Source organism: Lontra canadensis, unplaced genomic scaffold, assembly GCF_010015895.1.
Source record: "Lontra canadensis isolate GAN:19392208 unplaced genomic scaffold, GSC_riverotter_1.0 scaffold19, whole genome shotgun sequence".
In the NCBI taxonomy this organism is placed as follows: domain Eukaryota; kingdom Metazoa; phylum Chordata; class Mammalia; order Carnivora; family Mustelidae; genus Lontra; species Lontra canadensis.
Genome location: NW_022631013.1, coordinates 10213329 through 10239061, shown reverse-complemented (window position 1 = coordinate 10239061; position 25733 = coordinate 10213329). Strand labels below are relative to the sequence as shown.

Here is a 25733-nt window from a genome sequence, read left to right as displayed (position 1 = left end):
TCTAGTGCTTCATCACCCCTTTCTCAGGCTGTTGTATGTCGAGTCCTAAAAGGATCATTTACCTCAGACACCCCTAACTTTGGGGCTGACTCTCTCCCAACAATGTCTTTATTCTTGCTTCCGTCCCTGGGCTGGGCAGAGACAGAGAGTACAGGGCCAGTTCAGGGGCTCAGGGCTTCGAGGGCGCTCCACCTCTGCCCCACACCATGAGCTGCAAAGGTTCAGTGCCCTGCCGCAGCTGCCTTCCTACACAGCCAAGACTGAAGGACTATTAGCCAGCCACAGCAGGCTGGGCCTTCAGGGACAAGATGGGATTCTTGTACCCTGCCTCTACTGCCCTGCAGGCAGCCTGCTCCCAGCCAGGGGACCCTATAAACCTCCATCTGATTGGTAGGTAGAGTCCCATGATTAACCCCTCCCACCACTTCTGGTAAGGATTCAGATGCAGGGCCTGAAGGCTGCTCACCCTCAGGCCAAAGGACTGAACCAACATGGAACAAGGTCACAGTTGTTTTACAGTTTGGGCCAGCTCCTGAAAACCAGGAAAGTATTTCAACAGAATTTTACCTCCTTTAGGGGGAGAGGGGAGGAAGCACAGAACCCCTAGTCTTAGACATTCAAAATTATATAGCTATAACCAGATACTTTCCTCAAAGTCAACTGGGAAAAATCAAGACTACAGGCCTTTAAAAGCCCATTGTTTCCTCTTACCCATCTCACCCCCAACACCCCTGGCAGCTCAGTCACAGGGCTCAGTCATTAAATTCTAGGAGTCACAAGAGGGGACAAAGACTCTGGCCACTTCTGCAGGTCCCAAGATAATCTCTCTTCTTGCAGGTCCCCAGATAATCACTCTTCAAGGACAGGGTCTACTTGGGCTTGAGAATACAAACAGCCAAACAGGGTCTGTTTATACTGCTGACACACAGTATGTTAATGTGAGCTCCCAGAGGTTAGTTACCATATCACCTGTATTTCTGAATTCCCAGGGCCTGGCTTTAGGCTTGGCATTTACAGGGCCCTACTCATCAGCTACAGAATAAACAGAGGTCTATTAGCATTTCAAAGGGGGAATTCCACTTAACACAGCAAAGTGACCCTGATTCTCCCTCCCCAAAGCCCACTGAAATGATAATAAGACAAAACTATTAATATTTAAGGTCGAAAAGGGGCACCTGGGTGGCTCAGTTGGTTAAGTGTTTGCCTTTGACTCAGGCCATGATCCCAGGATCCTAGGACTGAGCCCCACATTGGTCTCCGTGCTCAGTGGAGATCCTCCTTCTCCCTCTACTCCTCTGCCTGTTCATGCTCTCGCTCGCTCTCTCTCAAAATCTTTAAGGTCAAAGAAAGAGGGAACAACAGTGGACAATATATTTCAATGAAACTTTAGAACACAGAATACTAATGAAGCCACAGTAAGTAAGCAGAACCAATTAAGTTATAAGTAAGTAGGAGAAAGGGGAGTCAGTCCACCAGCTCCTCTCATAAACTGAGGGGTTCAGCATTTGGAAGTACTAGGCACTGTTGGGATAAAGCAAGGGCACAAAGTGAGTGATAGAGAAATAAGACCCTCCAGCAAAACCTTCCCCAACTGACTCTCATCCTTTTTAGGAAGCAGCCTGCTAGTCTCTAGGGACTAAAATAAGGACACGAGGCACCGCAAGTAAGAGTGAGTATAAGAACCAAAAGGGGGATTTAAGTAAAGGTCCACACACCAGCCTTCCCCAACCTTCCATAACCCTCAAGCAGAGTTCTTAGATGCAACTATAAGCACCCAAAACATTCATGCGTTAACATTTTGCAGAGTTCCCCAAAGCCTAGTAACCTTCAACCTACACTAAAGCTTAATGATTGGCAAGCACCTCCAAAACATACATTCCCTCCAATGTTAATTTTTTTAAGTGCCTCACTCTTAAATGTGACTACAAAGCCCGAGACACCAAACCAAAAGAGGGAACAGACAAAGCACTTGGAAATTTAAAATATGATAAAGTAAAATTTTATTTAAAAGGCTGTGAGATTGGGAATGTAAGCTGGTGCAGCCACTCTGGAAAACAGTATGGTGCTTCCTCAAAAAGTTGAAAACAGAGCCACCCTACAACCAAGCAACTGCACTACTGGGTATTTACCCCAAAGATACAAATGTAGTAATCTGAAGGGACACGTGCATCCCAATGTTTATAGCAATGTCCACAATAGCCAAACTATGGAAAGAGCCCAGATGTCCATCAGCAGATGAATGGATGAAGAAGATGTGGTGTGTGTGTATATACACATGTACATACACAATGGAATATTATGCAGCCATCAAAAAAAAACACCCCAAAATCGTGCCATTTGCAGCAAGGTGGATGGAACTAGAGGGTATCATGCTAAGTGAAATAAGTCAATCAGAGAAAGATAATCATCATATCTCACTGATAGGACGAATTTGAGAAACAAGACAGATGATCATAGGGGAAGGGAGGGAAAATGAAACAAGAGCAAACCAGAGAGGGAGACAAACCGTAAGAGACTCAATCTTAGGAAACAGAAGGTGCTGGCATGGAGGAGGGTGGGAGGGATGGGGTGGCTGGGTGATGGACACTGGGGAGGGTATGTACTGTGGTGAGTGCTATGAACTGTGAAAGACTATGATGAATCACAGACCCATACCCCTGAAACATTTTATGTTTAAAAAAAAAAAAAGGCTGTAAGATCAGAAAAAGAAAGAAAGTTATACGATAGTCAAAGATATATCCAGAAGGTAAAACAAAGACAAAGAGGGGGCACCTAGCTGGCTTACTCAGCAGAGCATGTGATCTTGAGGTCAAGAGTTCAAGCACCACACTGGGTTTAGAGATTACTTTAAAAACATTAAAATTTTTAAAATTATCTTTAAAAAAAGAAGAACAGATAGGAATTAGAAAAAGGTAGCAAATTAGAAAACAAAGAGGTCCAACATCCAGTTATAGGAATTTCAAAAAAGAAAAAACAGAAAATATTAATTAAAAACATCTCAGAGCTGAGCCTTAGTTTGAAAGGATCCAGGAGGGCCTAACACAATGAACACGGCATGGCACACCATGAATAAAATTAAGATCCCAAAAGCTATGGTTGGGGGGAAGAAGGTGGAAGAACACAGAAAAGCAGAAGAATACCAGAAATCAGTGGAGCTTATACTTGAATAAAAAAAGTTTAGGGGCACCTGGGTAGCACACCTGGTTAAGTGACCAACTCTTGGTTTCAACTCAGGTCATGATTTTGGGCCATGAGACTGAGTCCCCGAGTCAAGCTCTGTGCTTAGCATGGACTCTGCTTGAGAATCTCTCCCTTTCCCTCTGCCCCTCCCCCTCCTCTGCTCACTCTTAAATTTTAAAAACAATTTTTCTTAAAGATTTCATTTATTTATTTGACAGAAAGAGACACAGCAAGAAAGGGAACATGAGCAGGGGGAGTGGGAGAGGGAGAAGCAGGCTTCCCGAAGAGCAGGGAGCCAAATGCGGGGCTTAATACCAGGACCCCAGGATCATGAACTGAGTTGAAGGCAGGCGCTTAACCCTCCACTCCAGCAGGAGTACAGACACTTTTGGATATTCAAGGACTCAAAACTGGCAGGTTAACCAGTATGTCTGGATGTGTCTGGGAAAATGACTAGGTCTTTGATGGCTCTCTTGGAGCATCTGGATAAAACCGGCAACAAGTACAAAGAAACTATGAAGGAGTGCCTGAGCCTGGCTGGCTCAGTTGGTAGGGTGTGCAGCTCTTGATCTCTGATTGAGTTTAAACCTCACGTTAGGTGCAGAGATTACTTAAAAATCTTAAAAAAAAAAAAAAAAAGGAAAGGAAAGAAAGAAAAACTGCAAATCTTTTAAATGGAGTAGTTTATGAGAAAAAGGTGCAAAAAAAATCACAATACAGTATTCAAACTTGGCAGTAAGTATTTACCTGATATATCATAATGTGAACAGCAACATTAATTTACCCAAAATTTGTGATCTAATTATGAAGGAGGCTATGGGAAGGAAGTGGAGGGGCTACTATAAGAGCTAAATCCTCAACTATAACAGGAAGTATAAAACCATCTAAAACTGATAAATATAGAAAAAGCAATACAAGCACTTTATTTAGAAATACAGGGGCGCCTGGGTGACTCAGTGGATTAAGCCTCTGCCTTCGGCTCAGGTCATGATCCCAGGGTCCTAGGATGGAGCCCCGAATCGGGCTCTCTGCTCAGCAGGGAGCCTGCTTCCCCCCTCTCTCTGCCTGCCTCCCTGCCTATTTGTGATCTCTCTCTCTCTCTGTCAAATAAATAAATAAAATCTTTTAAAAAATAAATAAAAATAAAATATTAAAAAAAATCTAGAGATAAATGACTTCTAAGTATGAAAGCAATGGCAACAGAAAATAAACAGATCTGAACACCTAAAAACTGAGAGTCTGTATGTCAAAAATTATTTTAAATATACTTTCAAACCAAACTGGCACTACTGTAATGCTTATCAGCCAAAATTAGTAAATTCATAACTTGTAAGTGTAAGGGAAGAGCAGAAATATTTTGCTAAAGCAACTGGGGAAGAGTAAGGAATATATCCATATCTGGAGAAAAAGAACCCAGTGGCAGACTAAGCTTAACCAATGAGCAGAGCAAGGTCCACAAAAGGCTGACATGCAGTGGGGAAAGACGAGCTAAGGCTTAGGTCAGGCAGTTCTGTGCTGGTCTCAGAAGAAGGGCACATTACAAGATTCCTCTCTACATGATCCTATGGACTTCTCAACGTCTAAGATTAGTTTATATAAACAGTAAAACATGAAATCAGAATCTGAAAAGTAAGACCCAAACACTGGGCCTAAAACAGCCAACAAGAACCAAACTCCAAGAACACTTCCCTCAGATTTCCTACATAAAGGGTGTATTACACAGCCCAATTGACCACCACTCTACTCCCCCCATCCTCAAGTCACTAACTATCCTGAAGAGAAGAGCTCTGTTCACTGGGAAAGGTTCTCACTGTGGGCTTCAAAGACTCACGGAGATAGAGGACCAGGAGAAACCAGGCTTTGCTTCTTGGGGGTAAGGGCCATGACTTCCTTAGAAAAACACCAGACCGTCAGCTTGGCTTGTCTGCCCCTTGAAGGCAGAAAGTCCCTAAACCAGCAAGAAGCAGACCTCCCCCCCAACCCTGAAATGGACTGGCCCAAAAGAAACTCCACAATGAGGTGGGTCAAAGAGTGACAGGTGTTCTCGTTTGAGAACAACCTCTGCCATTAGTTCAAGAGCTTTGGTCTCTAAATGGTTACTGTAATTTTAAAGGGGAATCTGAGGCTGAGGATCCCTTATCTTCCCCAGAGTGCTTTTAATTTCTCTAAAGCATAAAATGAGTCATGAAGAGTATCCTACTGACCAGAAGGTATGAGGATGAAGCCCATTCCTAGGAGGTAACACCAGAGTGTTCTGCACTATCAAGTTTATTTGGGCCAAGGTTCACAGAAGTCTCTAAACAGCAGTGAGCTCTAGGACAGTGGAAGCACTCACACACAGAGACAATCATTTACCAAGAATGCTATTGCTGGGACTTTGCACTTACTTTAAAGCAAGCCAAGGCTCATCTTTCTACCGGCTTATTATAGTCTCTGACAGATATCCCACCAATGTGATCAGGCTCCTCTCTCTGGCTTTAAATAGTCTCTTAATATGCTGTCATTTTTAAAAAATCTGTGAACTGGGGGCACCTGGGTGGCTCAGTTGGCTCGTCATACCTCGGGGTCCTGAGATCGAGCCACACATCAAGCTACACGCTCAGCAGAGAGTCTGCTTGTCCCTATCCCCCTCTCTCTGTGTGCTTTCTTTCTCTCTCAAATAAATAAAAATCTTTAAATAAACAAATAAATAAACTTTAAAAATCTGTGAGCTGGTATTGCAAAAAGTTCTTAGACTTCTGTGATTTCTATTTTAGAATGGAATAATGTATCGTTTCGTGCTGCTGAAACTACATCAAGAATTAAGCCGGACAAATAAAGGAACCCTGCTGCGCCTGCAACTTTTTTGTGCGACAAAATCAGATTTTCTTCAGGGTCATAACAAGTTGCAACTTTTGTATCAATCCATCTTTCAACACTAATTCGAATTCCAACCTCCCCTTCTCCCTCTGTTTGTAGAAAACCGCACAATTCTTAGTAGTGAGCAAAAAAGAAACTGCAGGATTAAAATCTGTAGGTTTAGGGCACCTGGGTGGCTCAAAGGGTTAAGCTTCTGTCTTCGGCTCGGATCATGATCTCAGGGTCCTGGGATTGAGCCCCATATCGGGCTCCCGGCCCAGCGGGGAGTCTGCTTTCCCCCTCTCTCTGTCTGCCTCTCTGCCTAATTATAATCCCTCCCTCTGTCAAATAAATATATTTTTTTAAAAAGTCTGTAGATTTAAAAGTGACATATTTCTACCTTTTGCTTGGACTTCTGATACAAATTTATCTCCCCGCTACTAAGGCACCACATGGTCTGAAGAAACACAGGTAAACATGGTAAACACATGGTAAATCATGAAGAACCAACCTTCAGGGCACAATGAGATGGAGAGAGGAAAGCAGCAAGAAGATATTATGAGGACTACCAAGCAATCTTCAAAAAATTAATAAAGCAGGAAAAAAAGTAAAAAGTTACAAAGAAAGCAAGCCTTTAAAAAAAGAGGTAGAAGAGAAAAGAACAAAGTGATTAGGCAGAAAAACATCATTCATGCATGACATACATTATCTTTTTGAAGGAAAGACCAGAAAGATGCAGGTAGGAACAAGCGAACATAACCCAGGCTAGGCGCAAAGCTAATACTCCTTTGTCCTCAGAAAAATAACCAGAACAACATAAATAAGCAAGGTCAATATAGCCATGCCCATCTTGCCCTACACCTTGAAAAGAAGAATGTGAGGCAGCAAATGCTACACAGAATTTAGAAATCTTTAGAGCTCTAACTCAGGGGGATTTAAAAGGCTTACCGTGGGACCTGTATTTGGAGGTGATGATTCTTCTGTGCACACAGACAAGACAGAGAGGGAAGGCATCTGGGAGATCAGATCTGAGGGAGTCAGGGTTGGCACCTCTGTGCCACTGTCCAAGTTCAAAGCTGAAAGCCCAAGAGTATGATGCCCATTGAGCTCACTGGCACTGCTTTGGGTGGAAGGCTTTAGGGAATTCCGGAAGGTGCCACTGCGGAGGCAGGATGTGCTATGGAAAGTGCTTGCCAGCTTGGCTGTCTTCTGACTGCTATCATCAGAGTCAAGTTTGGGGAAGGACAGTGATTTGATATTGCTTACTGCAGGAATGGGGGGGAGGGACACTTTAGAAGACAGAGACATCTTTTCACAGTTGCCTAACTGTGGTAAGGTTATAAAGCCATTGGGTTTGTGAAGAGGCTTGATATCCAAGGTTGCCCGCTCCAGGGATGCCAGGACCTCCTCATCCTGTAACACAGACCCAGAGCCTCCTCTGGGCAAGTTATTGTCTAATAACTGAGCCATAATGGGTCCAGTGGTTCCTACCAGAATGTTTCTCAGCTCTTCCTTCTCATCAATAGTTTTTAACTCCAGATTATCAAATGGGTCTTCTTCACACTCAAAGTCAGCAGGATTGAAATCTGCCTTTGTGTGGGGTGGGCTGAGAACTTTCTGTTTCGTGGCACTGCTGCTGACCCGAGTCGGGGTAAGGATGCTATTGTGCTGTAAGCTGGCAAGGATGGGGTTAATTGGAGGTGGCATTGTAGCTGTACTGTGAGTCTTGGAGAAGCTCATTTTGCTGTCACCCTCTGGGCCACTCTTAGAATTCACTTTAGCTTCTACTTCCTCAGCCTTGCGCTCTGCTTCCCTCTGGGCTTCTTGGATTTTCTTAATATCTTCAGCCCACTCAATAGTCTTCTTTTCCAAGGAGAAGTCATACTGTAAAGATATAGCAAAGAAAGGACGTGTGAACCCAGGTGGCTGCTCCTCCACCAACTCAATTCCTCCAACGAATTCTTTCTCACACGAGCACAATAGAACGGGGCAAAGCAGCATTTAAGGTGTATGAGATGATCCCCAGTCAGGAAGACTAAGGCTTCCTAAGCGCCTTATGTAGTTTAATCAAACTACGCTCCCAGATTACTTCTAGAAATGAAGTAGAGAGAACTCTCACCACCTCTAATTCTACATTACCAGGCCAAAGGTATCCTGCCAACTACTTCCTTTGCTTCTCTTCCCTCAGGCCATTTCCTTTCTAGAATTCTTCGCTGGTGGCTAGGCAGAGCTCCCCGACCACCTCTGAAGCTTTGCTGATGGCCTTGTTCCTTCCTCTGAACTCTTTCATAACGTCTGTTCATAATGTCTGTCTCTATCAGGTGATCACAAGTGATCACAGATAGATTTAATCTTTAATTATTTTTTATCTATCACAGATAGATTTAATCTTTAATTTTTCTTCTAAACACTTCTCCCAACAATCACAAGCCTCTTGCAGGCAACTACTGGGCTTCAGAGCCTCTTCAGGGTCTCCATTATTGAGCAAAATGCCCTAGATAGAACCTATGCTCAACAGTAACAACAGCCCCTAACATTTAAGAAGCACTTAGGAGGAACCAGGCAGGATTCTAAGCACTTTTTATGTATTAACTCTCTGGATCTTTTCAACAACCCTTTACAGTAAGTACTATTATTCTCAGTTTACAAGAGCCATGCCCAAGGTCATAAAGCTGGTACATGGTAGAACCTGGATATAACCCAGGCAGTATGACTGCAGACAGATTCTATGTACTTAAACCACCACCTATTAAATTATAATGAACAGATTGTACTCTAAACACAGGAAAACTGATTATTAAGATATCGAGACATATTCAAATTAGGATTTTAAGTGCAAATCACGTAAGGATTCACTTTATGGTTGGTTCTTTAACAGTACCTTCAAGTATATCTCAATTTATAAAAATTTCATTTGTACACTTAGGGGAAAAAATACACCTATTACAAAAAACAAAATTCAGGGGCGCCTGGGTGGCTCAGTGGATTAAAGCCTCTGCCTCCAGCTCAGGTCATGGTCTCAGGGTCCTGGGATCGGGCCCCATGTCAGGCTCCCTGCTTGGCAGGGAGCCTGCTTCCCTCTCTCTCTGTCTGCCTCTCTGACTACTTGTGATCTCTGTCAAAATAAATAAATAAATTTTTTTTAAAAATTTCACCTCAGAAAAAACAAAACTTCTGGTGTTCACTCTAAAGTCTCAGAACTAAACAATATCCAGGTGCACATTCAAGGCTGAAGAGATAAGAGGAGGGGATGGACAGGAAATAGGCCTACATGCCCAGACAAGAGTTTCAGAGTACAAGAAACTCTGGTCATCCCCAAGCCTTTCAGCTTCAAACAACACAAGAGAAGCCTGGAAAGGCACACATCAAGAAGTTTATTTATCTGGGACGTCTAGGTGGCTCAGTTGTTGGGCGTCTGTCAGGTCGCAATCACAGGGTCCTGGGGGCTCCTTGCTTGACAGGAGCCTGCTTCTCCCTCTACCAGCCACTCCCCCACTTGTGCTCACTTTTTCTCTCAGACAAATAAATAAATAAAATCTTAAAAAAAAGAAAAGCCGGGGTGGGGGGTTACTTATCCCTGTGAGGTGCCTGGCTGGCTCAGCCTGTGAAGCATGCCACTCTTGATCTCAGGGTTGTGAGCTTAAGACGCACAATGAGCATGGAGCCTACTTAATAAAAACAAAACAAAACAAACCAACCTTTAAAAGAGAAGTTCTTCATGTATACCCCTAAGCCAGCTGCTGGGCCCCAGAAAGGCACCTGGGCAATCATGACACTTCCTTTCTACCACTAATGGGAGTGAAAAAACAGCACTGAACAAACTACTGCTTCTAACCATGGAGGAAATTCAATTTTGCATCTGGCTTCTTCCACCATAAACAGGCTGTAACCAACTTCCACCACCTATAAACCTAAGTCCCTGGCGTTTTACTCTCAAGAACTGGAAATTTCTTCACTTTTTTGTAAAACCTTTATTGCCTTTTATTTTTTAATTGTGAAAGTAATATAAAATACTTAGAACACAGAAAAAAAAAGAACAGAAATATTAGAGTGAAAAAATAAGAGTGTGGTTTGAGTGTACAAATAAATAATAACCGCATCTAATATTTATGGAGTACCAGGAACCAGAGCGAGTATTATAAAAGCATTATTTTATTTAATCTTACAACAACCTTAAAAGCTAATTATCCCCACTTTACAGATGAGGATATGGAGACCCAGAGGGTTTAAATAATCTGCACAAAATTACATTGCTATTAAATGGCAATTCCAGCTCATGAATGAGTGATACCAGATTCTACTCTAAATGATGACACTAAGGGCCAACCCCTACTCCTATGGCCACCACCACTACCGTATTCAATGAAAACTTTGTAGGCCCTAGGTGCAAGAATTATTTATGCGTTTTACTGGCTTACTTTGATGAATTTTTAGCTGAAAACTGAAGTCTGCATTGTCATGCAAGGGCAAATATGACAAAGTTATAGGAAGCATCAGGTTATCTATCCGTCTAGAGCTCTAGGTCTGACCCTTCTGTGAAAAGAAAGGAGACCAGCACCAATACCACAACCAAATTCCTCATGGAGACCCAGGAAGTCAAAAGTTTAAAGGCACCATATGTGGTAAGAGAACAAAAATATTTCAACTGTTTCACACAGGAATGGAGCTCAAAAATCCTCTTTTGTTATTAGTAGGCGCTATGAATACAGTGAGGACAGTACCATGCACTTATTAACGCTTTATGCTGATCAGATAAATAGAAAATTCCCAGCAAAGCCTAAAACAGCAACAATTTGGGATTCAAAACAAGTTTTCTGGATTAATCAATGAAACCATGAGTAATAAGAGAACTATTAAAAGAAAATGGTGTTTTTTAATCCTATTTTAACAGTAGTATCCTGCACACAGAGAAGTGGTTACTGACATTTGTTATAGCCAATAAAAAAGTCACAAAGCAGGATGCGGGGGTGGCTCAGGTGGTAAGCATCTGCCTTCGGCTCAGGTCATGATCACAGGGTCCTGGGAGGGTCCTGCATCAGGCTCCTCACTCAGCGGGAAGCCTGCTTCTCCCTTTGCCTGCCACTCCCCATTTGTGCACTCTTGAGCACTCTCTCTCTCTCCCTCTCACTCTCTCTCTCCCTCTGACAAATAAATAAAATCTTAAAAAAGAAAAAAAAAAGTCACCAAACAGAACAATGTAAAACTTTCTATATATGGGAAATTTGTGTCTCTTCTGGCCCAATAAAGTCACCATACACAAAAGGGTTATTAATTCAGCTTTCAAAACTATGTAAGATGTTCAACATCATTAGTAATTAAGAAAATACACATCAAACTGCAGTAAGAGATCATTGTAAAACCCACAAGGATAAATATGATCAAAAAGATGGATAAGAAGAGTTGGCAAGGATATGGATAAACTAGAACCCTCATGTACTGTGGGCAGGACTGTAAAATGGTACAGCCACTCTAGAAAACAGTACAGCTGTTCCCCAAAAGGTTAAACACAGTTAACCCTAAGACAACCCAGCAGTTGCACTTATATACCCAAGAAAACTGAAAGCACACATCCACACAAAAACCTATCACAAACATTCACGCCAGCATTACTGATAATGAGCAAACAGTGAAAACATTATGCTAAGTGTAATAAGTCAGTCACAAAACACTATCTATTGTATTAATCCATTTATAGGACATGTCCAAAACAGGCATATCCATAGGGACAGAAAGTAGATTTACTGGTTTCCAGGGGCTGGGGGGAGAGGGAAATAGGAGTGACTGCTAATGGAAACTGCATTTCTTTTTGGGATAAGGACACTACTCTGGAATTACATACTGACGATGGTTATACACTTTGAATATACTAAAAAACACTTATGTGGAAACCTAAAAAGCTGAATTTCAAGGTATGTGAATTTTATGTCAATAAAGCTATTACTTTAAAAAATACAACTGAAATTCTCCCATTTGATTACCTACTGAATATACTGGAAAATAAGTATTTCTTAGGGTAACATGGTGGTACCTCAGAGAATCCCCCAGAAATAAAACTCCTTTGACAGAAAATTGTATTTTCTAAACTCTTAAGTCATAGAAAGAAGTGTTTGATAGGTAACATACTTTCCTTTTTTCCTATTTAATTCTTTCTCTAAACTGCAAGCTTGTTGAGGACAGTGATTAAGGTATTTATTTCTATCCCCAACCCTAGCAGAGCACAGCTCAAAAGTAGGCACTAAATAAATGTGCACTGAGGGAAGAAAGGAAGTCATAGAATATAAGGATATTTCCTGCTTTCAAGAAGTAATTCTAAATTTTATATGTAACTGAGCTTTAAAGACGAAAGGTTGAGAAAGAAGCTACTGAGATGGCATCTAAGCACATTCTAGAAGAATAAACAGATTTTAACAGGTAGAAAGCTTTTAGTACAATGAGAAAGAGGAAAACATTCAAGGTGGAAGTAACAGCTCATGAGAAAAAGCATAGTACTATAGGTCATATACACGGTATGTTCAATGAATTGGTAGTCACCTGGGTCATCGAGATATGGAGATGATGAGCTAAGGTGCTTTACCACAACCTTATATCTAGACTTGATTAAATAAGGACTGGTGAATCAGTGTTAATTTTTTTTTTTTTAACAGAGATATGACAACTGGAAACTTTAATTTAAAGATATTGTTCTAGAAATAATACAAAAAATTTTTTTTTAAGTGCTGTAAGCAGAAGGGCCAATTAAAGACGATTACTGCAGAAGTCCAAAAAAAAAAAAAATCACAGAAGGATTAATTGGGTAAAGGTGAGACACAACAGAGAGAAAAAGATTTCCTAATTTGAGTAACCAAGAAGATAATGAGGACATCAAAAGAGAGAAAGAAGTAAATGAGCAAGTCAGACGGGCAGTAGGGGTTTGTTCTGGACAAGGCAGAGAAACCCAGGAATACACAGTCTAACAGATTGTAGATGATCTGTAATAAATATATGTAAGTGTGTGCATATGTGTGTGTGTGTGTATGTGTGAGAGAGAGACAGAGACACAGAGAGAAAGACAAACAGACAATGTGAGCCAAGCAGTAACAGCTCCTATAAGAAATACAAATAAGAGATAGGAGAATGGTTTTTATTCCTATTCACTATACATCAAAATCTTACTCTTTAAATTTTTAAATGCACTAAACTTTAACTAAAAATCACCACTTACCTGTACTTCTCTGACCACCTGCAAACAATCAGGCAAGGAGAAGCCAATAGGAAGACCAACTTTAGCTGGTGTTTTGAATTTGTCTCCTATCTTAAATGGGACATCATCAAGGTAACTGAAAGTCCCTATAATCAAAAATAAAGTAGAAAATATCAGCAAAGAACTTTATTATTTGTTCTGCTATTATCTTACATCTAGGATACAACATAAATTTATGTTATCCTAAAACTAGAAGTTACAGAGACTTGCCGCTCTGACTGCTTACCTTCTCCTGACCTTAGACCTCTGTGGAGGAAATCCTGCTTGAGCCTACTTGATCTTATTAGGGTTTATTTTCAATTACACTTAGTATAAAAGCCAAAGTACTCACAGAAGCCTAAAAGGCCTCTCCAAAGCCCACTGCACTAACTCACAGTAATTGCTCCTCAACCACGACAAGGTCAAACCCACCTCAAAATTTCTGCAGTGGCTGCTCCTTCTAACTGGAATGTCCTTCCCTGAAATATTCACGTGACTTATTCCTTCCACTTCTTCAAGTCTTTGCTCAAATGTCACTCTTTCAATGAAGCTTACTCTGACCACTCTATTCAAAAACCACCTGACCCTCGTTGCAGTACTCCCATGTTACCACCTATCCTTTCGCCTACAGCACTTATTACCATCTAACATATTAAGGAATTCATTTTTAAATTATATTTACTGTCTGGCTGGCCCAATGGAATATAAGCTCCTTGCAGACAAGCAATTAAGTCTATTTTATTCACTGACGTACTGCCAAAATCTATACATATTAGCACTTAATACTGATGAATTGATAGAACCTCCACAAAAGAACCTCTTTACTAGGAGTTCTCTACTTTAGAAAACATCATTTCTAATTAATACAAAGAATTACTCTGCATTTTATTTTTTAAAAGATTTTCATTTACTTATTTGACACAGAGAGGGAGAGATCACAAGTAGGCAGAGGCAGGCGGTGGGTGGGGTGCAGGGGAGAAGCAGGCTCCCTGCTGAGCAGAGATCCTGATGCGGGGCTTGATCCCAGGACCCTGAGATCATGACCTGGACCAAAGGCAGAGGCTTAACCCACTGAGCCACCCAGGTGCCCCTACTCTGCATTTTTTAAACTATATTCTGCAGCAGATGTAGAAATATTCAAGAAGCATAGCACTTATGAAAAAAGGAAAACCAGGGATGCTTAAGTGGCTCAGTCAGTTAAGGGTCTGCCCTCAGCTCAGGTCATGAACTCAGGGTCTCAGGATCAAGTCTCACATCGGGCTTCCCTGCTTGGTGGGGAGTCTGCTTCTTGCTCTCCCTCTGCTCCTCCTTGCTGCTCATGGTCTCTCTTAAATAAGTAAATAAAACAAACAAACAAACAAAAAACAGACAAGACTATGGGAATCAAAAAAGGATTAATCAGGAGACATAAACCACATACAACTGAACTGCTCTAACTCCCCGAAGGCTCTCTTCCTAAATGCTGAATCATACAGAAAGACCAGGACATTATCACTGATTTAGAGTCAGACAAAATGAGAGTGGCTCTTATATAGGACTCTAACTATACACTCCCAATTGTACATGGTTTCTTTTCTGGACCAGATCTGGGGCTAACTTACTGGCAGAACCATCATGGACAATGAAATAGTTCCTACTTTTTTACTATTAACAGCTAGTAAAATAAGGATTGTTGGGACACCTGGGTGGCTCAGTCAGTTAAGCCCCTGCCTTCGGCTCAGGTCATGATCCCAGGATTCTGGGATCAAGGCCCAAGTTGGACTGCCTGCTCAGTGGAGAGCCTGCTTCTCCCTTTCCTTCCTGCTTCTGCTCTCTCTCAAATAAATAAATAAAATCTTAAAAAAAAAAAAAAAAAAGGATTGCTTCTGGGCCTCACACTGGTTTACTTCCTTGAATGCTTAGACGGAATTACAGACAGAATATTACAATTACAAATATATATACAGATAATATACAGATATTAGAATAATACAATTACCCCTCTTCCATGAAGATGGCTTCTCTCCCTTTCTAAAAACAGATTTCAAGACTTAACAAACTCAAGATATATTTGAAATCTCATCATTCCCATTTCCTGAAGTAAATATTGCTCTGATACATCTAAAACCCTCCAGCAGAAAGAAGGCCCCTAGTTGCACCCTTGGGGGCTGGCCTCTCTCTTTTCCCTATCTTCTAGTCAGAACTGAAACATTTAATGTATCTCCCACTCAGCGAGCAAATTAAATTCACAACCGTGCTCAATTTAATAATTCTTCTGGGGAATAACCATAATTATTAATGCTCTAGGAAAGTTTCTTCATTGGTCATATCTGTAGAAGTACTATTTTCTCAAATGGCAATGCCTATCACATTCCCACCCTTTTTTTTACTTGATTACTTCTAGTCCTGTAAGAATGAGTTTAACAACTTCCTTCTTAATTTCAGAACACCCAGTTCATACCAGCACCTCAGGTCTTAGCATTCTGTGCCTAGACATGCTGAGTGAAAATCCTGAGTGTCCCTTAAGAAGGGATAAATGTTTCTTACCTACACCTCCCAACCCCAGCATAACTGGCAGATAAGATGCTCAGTAAGAACAAATAAAGAAGCATGTTCTATACTTCTTTCATATTTAACTCTCACCCTTATGCTAACTCACATTCAATTAACTTTATTAAAATTCAAAATGATTTACCTAAAATGGCAAGGCCACTCATAAAAATAAATGAGGTGCTTCCCCACCAAAGTATCAGGTATCGTCACAGGTTGCCCAAAAAAACCAAGTACTGGTTACAACCCTAAAACCCTCTGTCACTTAAAAAATCTTTATATTATAGAAATTAAAAGCAAAGTTCTAACTTAAAATTTTTTTAATCTGTCTTCCATGAAAACAGGTGTTCAAATTTTACTAGAGATTAGATTTTAACTTTAGCTAGAGTCCTGATAGGAGACAAAGCTGAAACTAGCATTTTCTAAGAAGCACTGGCAAGATTTAGTCAAATTAACAATCACAAAATTAAGTCTAGTTTTACAATGTTTATTCATTCAAAGTAAGTTAATTATCACACACACACACTCTGAAAAAAATCCTACCCATAATAACATAAGCGTGTATGATATACAAATATTAAGAAATCCCATCCAGGGGCGCTTGGGTGGCTTAGTGGGTTGAGCCTCTGCCTTCAGCTCAGGTCATGATCCCAAAGTCCTAGGATTGAGCCCCAATTTGGGCTCTCTGCTTGGCAAGGAGCCTGCTTCCCCCTCTCTCTCTGCCTGCCTCTCTGCCTACTTGTGATCTCTCTCTCTGTCAAATAAATAAATAAAAATCTTAAAAAAAAAAAAAATCCATACTAAAACTAACAAAATTTTCTTTTTCCTAACAAAATTTCTTTTTTTTTTTTAATTTATTTGACAGACAGATCACAAGTAGGCAGAGAGGCAGGCAGAGAGAGAGAGGAGGAGGAGGCAGGCTCCCTGCTAAGCAGAGAGCCCGACGTGGGACTTGATCCCAGGACCCCGAGACCATGACCCGAGCCGAAGGCAGAGGATTTAACCACTGAGCCACCCAGGCGCCCCTCCTAACAAAATTTCTTAAATGAACAGTTCTACTGCAGAATGGTGATGGGAGTTGAAGGAGAAAATTATCTATAAAAAATAACATACTTAACATATCTGAGCCAAATGAGTTATCTTTCAAAGGGTGCTCAGTTTCCTTGCCCAACTTTCAGTTAGGAAACTATGACAGTGCTGTATACACTGATGACTTATATTCTGTAAACTGAAGTAGGCCCTGGCATAGGGAGAGATGGATCAAGTATTGTACCTTTAAACAACTGTTTCCCTTCCTTAACACCAATTAAAGGTTTCTGCTTTTAAAAATCAGTTTCATTTCACAAACAAAGGCAATGCCAAGGTGACTTGGCACATCCTCTAACTTTCCCTGGTCTTAATCCTTTAAACTTTGTTGGTAGGGAATGAGCCAACAGTTACGTGTTTACTGGAGAAAGGGGCTGGGGAGAATAAAGGGCAAAAACACATTTAGGGAAACCTGGCTGGCTCAGTTAGTAAAGCATGGGGACTCTTTAATGCAGAGATTACTTAAAACTAAAAAATCTTTTAGGGTGGTCCAGTCAGTTAAGCATCAAACTCTTGATTTCGGCTCAGGCTGTATGATCTCCGGGTCATGAGATCGAGCCCCCACAGGGCTCTGCACTGGGCATAGAAGCTGCTTGGGATCCTCTCTCACTCTCTCCCCTTGTCCCTCCCCACCCCGTCAACCCACCCCGTGGTGCATGTTCTTTTATTGTTTTGCTTTGTTTTTAAGATTTTTATTTATTTGAGGGGCGCCTGGGTGGCTCAGTGAGTTAAAGCCTCTGCCTTCAGCTCAGGTCATGATCCCAGAGTCCTGGGATTGAGACCCATGTTGGGCTCTCTGCTTGGCAGAGAGCCTGCTTCCCCTCTCTCTCTGCCTGCCTCTCTGCCTACTTGTGATCTTTGTCAAATAAATAAATAAAATCTTTAAATACACACATACACACAGAAAGATTTTTATTTATTTGAGAGAGAGAGAGAGAGATAGGAAGAGAGGGAACACTAGCAGGGGGAGTTGGAGAGAAAGAAGCAGGCTTCCCGCTAAGCAGGGAGCCGAATGCAGGGCTCGATCCCAGGACCCCAGGATCATGACCTGAGCCGAAGGCAGATGCTTAACAACTGAGCCACCCAGGGGCCCCTCTCTTTCTTTATTTTATTTTTTTAAAAAATATTATTTATTTATTTGACAGAGAGATCATAAGTAGGCAGAGAGGCACACAGAGAGAGAGAGAGAGGAAAGCAGGCTCTCTGCTGAGCAGACAGCCCAATGCAGGACTCGATTCCAAGGCCTTAAGATCATGACCTGAGCGGAAGGCAAAGGCTTAACCCACTGAGCCATCCAGGCGCCCCTCTCTCGCTCTTTAAAAAAAAAAACAAAAAACTTTTAGGGGCACCTGGCTGGCTCAATGGATGAAGCACATAACTTTTGATCTCAGAGTTGAGAGTTTGAGTTTGAGACCCACACTGACTGTAGGGATTACCTAAAAATAAAATCTTTAGGGGTGCCTGGGTGGCTCAGTGGGTTAAGCCTCTGCCTTCAGCTCAGGTCATGATCCCAGGGTCCTTGGATCAAGCCTGGCATCGGACTCTCTGCTCAGCAGGGAGCCTGCTTCTCTTCCTCTCTCTGCCTGTCTCTCTGCCTACTTGTGATCTGTCAAATAAATAAATAAATAAATAATCTTTAAAAAGAAAAAAAAAGATAGCTAAATAAATAAAACCTTTAAAAAAAAAAAAAAAAGGCATGTAAAGAAATGGCAACAGGGGCACCTGGATGGCTCAGTGGCTTAAAGCCTCTGCCTTTGGCTCGGTTGTGGTCTCGGGGTCCTGGGATCAAGCCAGGCATCGGGCTCTCTGCTTGGCAGGGAGCCTGCTTCCTCCTCTCTCTGCCTGCCTCTCTGACTACTTGTGATCTCTATCAAATAAGTGGATAAAATCTTAAAAAAAAATAATAAAGAAATAAAGAAATGGCAACAAAGCAAGCAACCTTTTAAATGGACAGAAGACTACTGTAGTTTAATTAATGATCATGCTTTGAGGATTATAAAGACTGTATTTTGCAAATATAACTGACTATGCCTTACAAATTATTCATTTTAATCCAATAAATCAAAATACATATATTTAAAGACACCAATTTCTCGTTTCTCAATACACCTTATTTTTTAAATAGATTCAATAAAACTCAATTAACTACATGGCCCAGAGAATTAAACAGTGTGACTAACAAATTTCCAGCTTACCCCAAATACTTTTCAGTTTCAGTCTTTATTATTGAATATCTTTCTAAAATGTCTGAGCTCACTTTCTTAAGTTCAGTTTTGAGAAAGAAAATAAGTATATCTCTGATGACTATGGCTGTGGCAGTTCCCTGAAATCAGTTTCTGCACCTGACTTTGCATTACACCACAGTGGAAGAGAATGGGCTAAAAATGTAGTAAATTAGGATAAATTCTCCGAAAGCATCATAGTGATTTCTTTCTTTTCGAATTGCTGATATGCTTATAATCTTGTCACCAGCACGTTTTCCTGCAAAAAAGTTGTAATTCCAGAGAAGAGGAGAGATGAATTCATAATGGAGGGTAGAAACCAGATTATGCTTAATTCAGGTTTTACCGTGACTTCAAATTGAGGATTCAAATTGAAGTTTTTGAAAAAGACCAAGAGTAAAGACCAAAATTAAAATTTAGTGAAAAATACAATTCCATGACCAGGTATCACTATCTTAAAGCCATTAGGCTGGTTTTAAACTTAGATTAGGGGTGCCTGGGTAGTTCAGTAGGTTAAGCCTCCAACTCTTGATTTCAGCTCAAGTCATAATCTCAAGGTTATGAGACTGAGCCTCATGTGGGGCTCTATGTCAGCACAGAGTCTGCTTGAGATTCTCTCCCTCTGCCCCTTCTCCTGCTGGTGCATGTACCCCACCTTTGATAAATCAATCAATTAATTAATTAAAGTTGACAGATAGATACACATGAAGACAGATACACACAACATTATACATCCTGCTACAGGATGTAAAGTCACAAGAAAATGCGACTCATACCTTAACAACAAAAGCCAGATAACCTACAAAATCATTTTTTTTTCAAAATCAGCTTTTTAATATACAATGTCTGGCATTCAATCAAAAATAAGACACACAAAAAAGCAAGAAAATGTGATGCATCATTAAGAGAAGAACCAGTCATCAGACACAAACTGAGGGATAGCAAAGATATTGAAATTATCAGAAAGGTTTAAAATAACTGTAATAAATATACTAAAGGATCTAACGGAAAAGATGAACATGTGTAAGCAGATGAGAAATTTCAATAAGAGACGTAAATATAAGGAAACAAAGCAACAATGCCAGAAATGAAAAATGTAGTATCAGAGAGAAAATCTTTGATGGTTCATAACCAGGCTGTCCTGGAAAGAACCAGAGACCCTGAGGGTAGGTCAAAAGAAATTAACTGAACTGAAACACAAAGGTGGAAAAAAAAAAAAAAAAAAAAGAACAAAATGGAACAGAGCCTTAAGAGATATTTAGGCCAGTATCAAACAGCCTAATATGTGTATGATTAGAGTCTCAAAAGGATAAGAGAGAAACAATGGGACAGAAGAAATATGAAAGGAAATAATGGCTGCAAATTTTCCCAGAGTGATAAAAGATATCAGCCCTCAGATCCAAGAAGTTTAGCTAATTTCAAGCAGGATAAATACACAGAAAATCATACAAAGGCACATCACAGTAACAATGCTGAAAACAAAGATAAAATTCTTGAAAGATGGTGGGGGAATGGGAGCAATGATTCAATGACGGCCAGTTTCTTTACATTACACTGTAAAGCAGTAACAGATCAACTTTAAAAACAATTTAAAATAAAACATCTTCATCACTCAGCAGAAAAAGTATTTCAGTATCCTAGGAGAAATTAAACCAAAGGCAAAATGAACCTCCCTTAGAAGTTAGCTACCTCAACCGTCATTAATAGAACAGCGTGGCTTTTCAAAGAAAAGAGTTTAGTTTTATTAAGTTTTATCTGATCATATAGACTTATTTTTTTCCTAAATTAGAATCTCAAGGAACTTTCTCAGATATTAAAAAAGGAATCTTTTTGTTGAAGCTTTTTTCTCCATTTAATTTATTTGAGATAGAGCGAGAGAGAGCAGGGGAGGGGCACAGGGAAAGGCAGAGGGAGAGGGAGAAGCAGACTCCCTGCTCAGCAGGGAGTCCCATGCTGGGCTTGATCCCAGGACCCCTGAGATCATGACCTGAGCCAAAAGCAGACTCTTAACCAACTGAGCAATACAGGCGCCCCTGTTAAAACGTTTTTAAAAACCCACTTCTGGGGGCACATGGGTGGCTCAGTTCAGTAAGGATCCACCTCTGGCTCTCCCTCTACCCCTCCCCCAATGCCTGCACGCTCCCATGCGCCCACACACTCTCTTTAAAAAAAAAATAGGGCACCTGCATGGGTCAGTCATGCCCTGCTTCAGCTTGGGTCATGGTACAGGTTTCCTGGGATCAGGTCCCGCATTGGTTGGGGAGTGGGGGGTGTCTCTGCTCAGGAGGGAGCCTGCTTCTCCCTCTCCCCCTCCCCTGGCTTGTACTTGGTATCAAATAAATAAATAAAAGCTTAAAAAATGATAACAACAATAAAATCTTAAAAATAAAAATAAATGTAAAAAGTGACTTCTGGAAAATAATTTTTTTCTTAAATAAAGTGGAAAATAAGTTAAAAACTAAAGAGAAGTAACATTTTAAAACACCAGACTCCAAGAAAGGCCTGATTTTAAAACTAAGCCAAGAGTTTGCAATTTACATAATATAATACAAGCAAAATATTTTTAAAGGGCTTCCAGAATTAACTGCTTATTCTCTTATTCTGTCATTTAGGGATATGTAGTTATTAATGAGAGTGGAAGAAGTTCTGCCTTAGTTGAAAAAGATGAACTTGAGGAACACCTGGGTGGCTTAGTTGGTTAAGCATCTGCCTTCAGCTCAGGTCACGATCCCAGCTTCCTGGGATCCAGTCCTGCATTGGGCTCCTTACTCAGCGGGAAGCCTGCTTCCCACTCAGCCTGCCACTCTCCCTGCTTGTGAGCACACATTTCTCTCTCTCTCTGACAAATAAATAAATGAAACCTTTAAAAAAGCGGGGGAGGGCCTGGGTGGCTCAGTGGGTTAAAGCCTCTGCCTTCGGCTCAGGTCATGATCCCAGGGTCCTGGGATCGAGCCCCGTGTTTGGCTCTCTGCTCAGCAGGGAGCCTGCTTCCCTTCCTCTCTCTCTGCCTGCCTCTCTGCCTATTTGTGATCTCTTGTCTGTCAAATAAATAAATAAATAAATCTTTTTAAAAAAAATTTTTTTTTTTATTAAAAAAGGGGGGGGGTGCCTGGGTGGCTCAGTAGGTTAAAGCCTCTGCCTTCGGCTAGGGTCATGATCTCAGGGTCCCGGGATCGAGCCCCACATTGGGCTCTCTGCTCAGCGGGGAGCCTGCTTCCCTCTCTCTCTCTCTCTGCCTGCTTGTGATCTCTGTCAAATAAATAAAATCTTAAAAAAAAAAAAAGGGGAGGGGGGCGCCTGGGTGGTTCAGTCGTTAAGCATCTGCCTTCGGCTCAGGTCCCGATCCCAGGACCCTGGGATCCAGCAGCGCATCGGGCTCCCTGCTGAGAGGTAAGCCTGCTTCTCCCCCCTCTCCCACTCCCCCTGCTTGTGTTCCCTCTCTTGCTGTGTCTCTGTCAAATAAATAAATAAATAAATAAATAATCTTTTTTAAAAAATGAACTTGGAAAGTAAATCAAATAGTAGTCATAGCACAGGATCTAGTCAGCCCAAATATTTAAAAAGACAAAAGGCAATTTAATATCCAGTCACAAGAACAAATGTTACCTCCTTATCCACATCTCAAATGCCCTGAAAGAATTATACACACACATACACTCATTAACCCTAATGAGCCAGTCAGATAATACCTACCTTAGGGAGATTCAATCCACAGGCCTATAAGCTAGGCTGTACCAATCAGATTATCCCTTGGCCAAAAGATAGAAAAACTTTAGCTACATGATGTTAGCCACTTAAACTGAAAGATCAAGTAGCAAGCAGTAAAATAATGGGGGGTGGCCATTTTTGACCCTACGCACTCTACTCAAGTAGGTCAAAAAAGCAAGTCTATAAACAGAAGAATAAAAATGGAGCACACCCACAGAGAAAAGCCTAAGAAAAGGCTACGTAGCTTCCTGAGAGATGGAGGGAGTATGAACCTTAGCTTCCTGGCTTTCTAATTTCAGCTAAGACCAGGCTAAACTTGATTTCCTGCACTCAGATGCCAACAAGATTGCTATTCTCCCCCCACCTTTTTTTTTTTTTTTGCCTATTTCCTTTAATTTCTATTCCTTAAACTACATAATATCTAAAAATAAGATTTTTTACTCTTAAAAACTTTAAAGCTACAGACATTCAAGTAAGAGCTCCGCAGTTAAAAACAGAAGCTGAAAAGAGAAAGAGAAAAAAGTCTTTTCTCGGGGCACCTAGGTGGTTCAGTTGGTTAAGCATCTGACTCTTGATCTCACCTCAGGTCTTGATCTCAGGGTTGTGAGTTCAAGCCCCACGCTGGGCTCCACAATTAGCGTGAAGCCTACTGAAGAAAAGGAAAAAGGGAAAGGAGAAAGGAAAAGGAGAAAGGAGAGAAGAAAGAGAGGAGAAAGGAAAGAAGAAAGGAAAGGAAAGAAAAAAAAATTTTCTCAAATTTTACTCATGTAGAATGTTTCACTTAAACAACAAAATTTTGGTGAGGAATGTAAGGAGATGGAGGAATTTCTTAAAAAGTTACTGATCGGGGGGCACCTGCGTGGCTCAGTGGGTTAAAGCCTCTGCCTTCGGCTCAGGTCATGATCCCAGGGTCCTAGGATCGAGCCCCACATCAGGCTCTCTGCTCAGCAGAGAGCCTGCTTCCCTTCCTCTCTCTCCCTGCCTCTCTGCCTACTTGTGATCTCTGTCTGTCAAATAAATAAATAAATAATCTTAAAAAAAAAAAAAAAGTTACTGATCATATAACTTCAAAATTAGAATCTTCTCTCTGGACTGTTTAGCTGGAACACGTAACCTGGGGTTCATCTTATTTTCACTCTAGTCAAAAAGGACTTCCCAAAGAGTCGAGATATACACTTTACCTAAGGACTTCCCAAAGAGTTGAAATACATAGTTTATCTTTGAAATAAGATTTTAAGTTAAAATTTTTCTTTTTTGCTATTTTCTCTCCCAGGCCTTTCCTCTGTCATTTTTCTTTAAAAAAGTGATCCAAAAAAAAAGTGATCCAGAGGCAACTTCAGATCTACCTCTCTACTATCATTTGAATACTTTAAAAGTATTGTCTAATAATCCTTAGACAATAGGAAATAGCTTACCTGGCAGATCTGATGCCTAACCTGCTATAAAGAATGCAAACTCCTGGAGCACCTGAGTGGCTCAGTCGGTTAAGTGTCTGCCTTCGGCTTAGGTCATGATCCCAGAGTCTTGGGATCAAGTCCCGCATTGGGTTGCCTGCTCAGCAGGAAACCTGCTTCTCCCTCTCCCACTACCCCTGCTTGTGTTCCTTCTTTCACTGTGTCTCTCGGTCTAGTAAATAAACAGTATTTAAAAAAAAAAAAAAAAAGTAAATCCCTGAGCATGACTGACTTAACTCCAAAATGACTTAACAAAACACATACAACTGATGTATGTAAGCATATGCACAATGGTAATTCAAAATATTAAACTGTTATATGAAATATGCAAGCAAGTTAGAACCCCAGTGACTGCTGCTGCAGCCTGATTGAGCTGACTGATTCGATCAAGCAACCAGAAGAGCATACCAATGTATGTTGCCATGCAACCTGGCAAACCATTCTTACAACGACATGATTTTAAAAATGGAAGGATATGGGGCGCCTGGGTGGCTCAATCTGCCTTCAGCTCGAGTCGTGATCCCAGGATCCTGGGATCGAGCCCCGCATCGGGCTCTCTGCTCTGCGGGGAGCCTGCTTCCTCCCCTCTCTCTGCCTGCCTCTCTGCCTACTTGTGATCTCTGTCAAATAAATAAATATATATATTTTTTTTAAATGAAAGGATAGCTTTAAAAATCTTCATTTTTTTAAGTGGGGAAGAAGCACAGAGTGGAGAGAGACCATCTTAAGCAGGCTCCATGCCCAGTACGGAGCCTGAAGCAGGGCTTGATCTCAACCCTGAGATCGTGACCTAAGCAGAATCAAGAGTCAGATGCTTAACTGACTGAACCACCAGGCATCCTCCAAAACCCTTTTTAAATAACTGTGTTGTTTGGATTTCTGGTATTTAATTCTTATCTTCTACTGTATGAAAAGAGAATCTAACTTTAATTCTTAGGCACATCCATTCCTCCCAAATGCAGATAATAAAGTTTACTAAAAGGCTGTATCACAGAAAAGGATGATAAACTATTCATTTCAAATACAAAATTGTAATTACTACTACTAACATTTCTGTAATTACTGATCATGGTTTATTTGTAGTAATTATTTCCTATCACTGTGGGGCAGGAAGGGAAGATGACCAGGATGGACACTAAAGCAAAACATTATTAAGTATTAACTAAAGTTTTAGAGTGTTTCACACCTGAGACAACAAAAAGCTACGACCAGAGAGTAAGAAAGGGAATGTTAAGGACTTCAAAACAATAAAAATAGGTAGGCTCCCCATCCATCTCTGGTAGTTTCAAGTACAATAACCACAGAGACTCTAAAATGTAACTAACTACTTCAATACTTCAGTATTACATTACCTGAAATCCAGTAGAATGTACAGGCTACACTGTCGCACAACTTTTTTCTCAAGCTGTTCATTTAAATAAACAAAAAGGGGCATTTACTTAACGCTAAGTGATTTCAAATCCTCAGAGCAAATCATAACTTAAACCATGATATCTA

General features: G+C 40.9%; 1 protein-coding gene across 2 annotated transcripts in view; it reads right to left on the bottom strand.

Moving 5' to 3' along the window:
* Window positions 1-25733, bottom strand: part of UBAP1 (ubiquitin associated protein 1) — a 61515-nt gene that overhangs the window by 2972 nt on the left and 32810 nt on the right. Inside the window, exons 3-4 of one of the 2 annotated variants that reach the window (XM_032860399.1) lie at window positions 13220-13344; window positions 6967-7902 (exon numbers count right to left, since the gene is read on the bottom strand). In XM_032860399.1, coding sequence (XP_032716290.1) covers window positions 6967-7902; window positions 13220-13344 — 1061 coding nt within the window. The remainder of the gene's footprint in view (window positions 1-6966; window positions 7903-13219; window positions 13345-25733) is intronic. The other variant, XM_032860400.1, reaches the window with a different exon arrangement.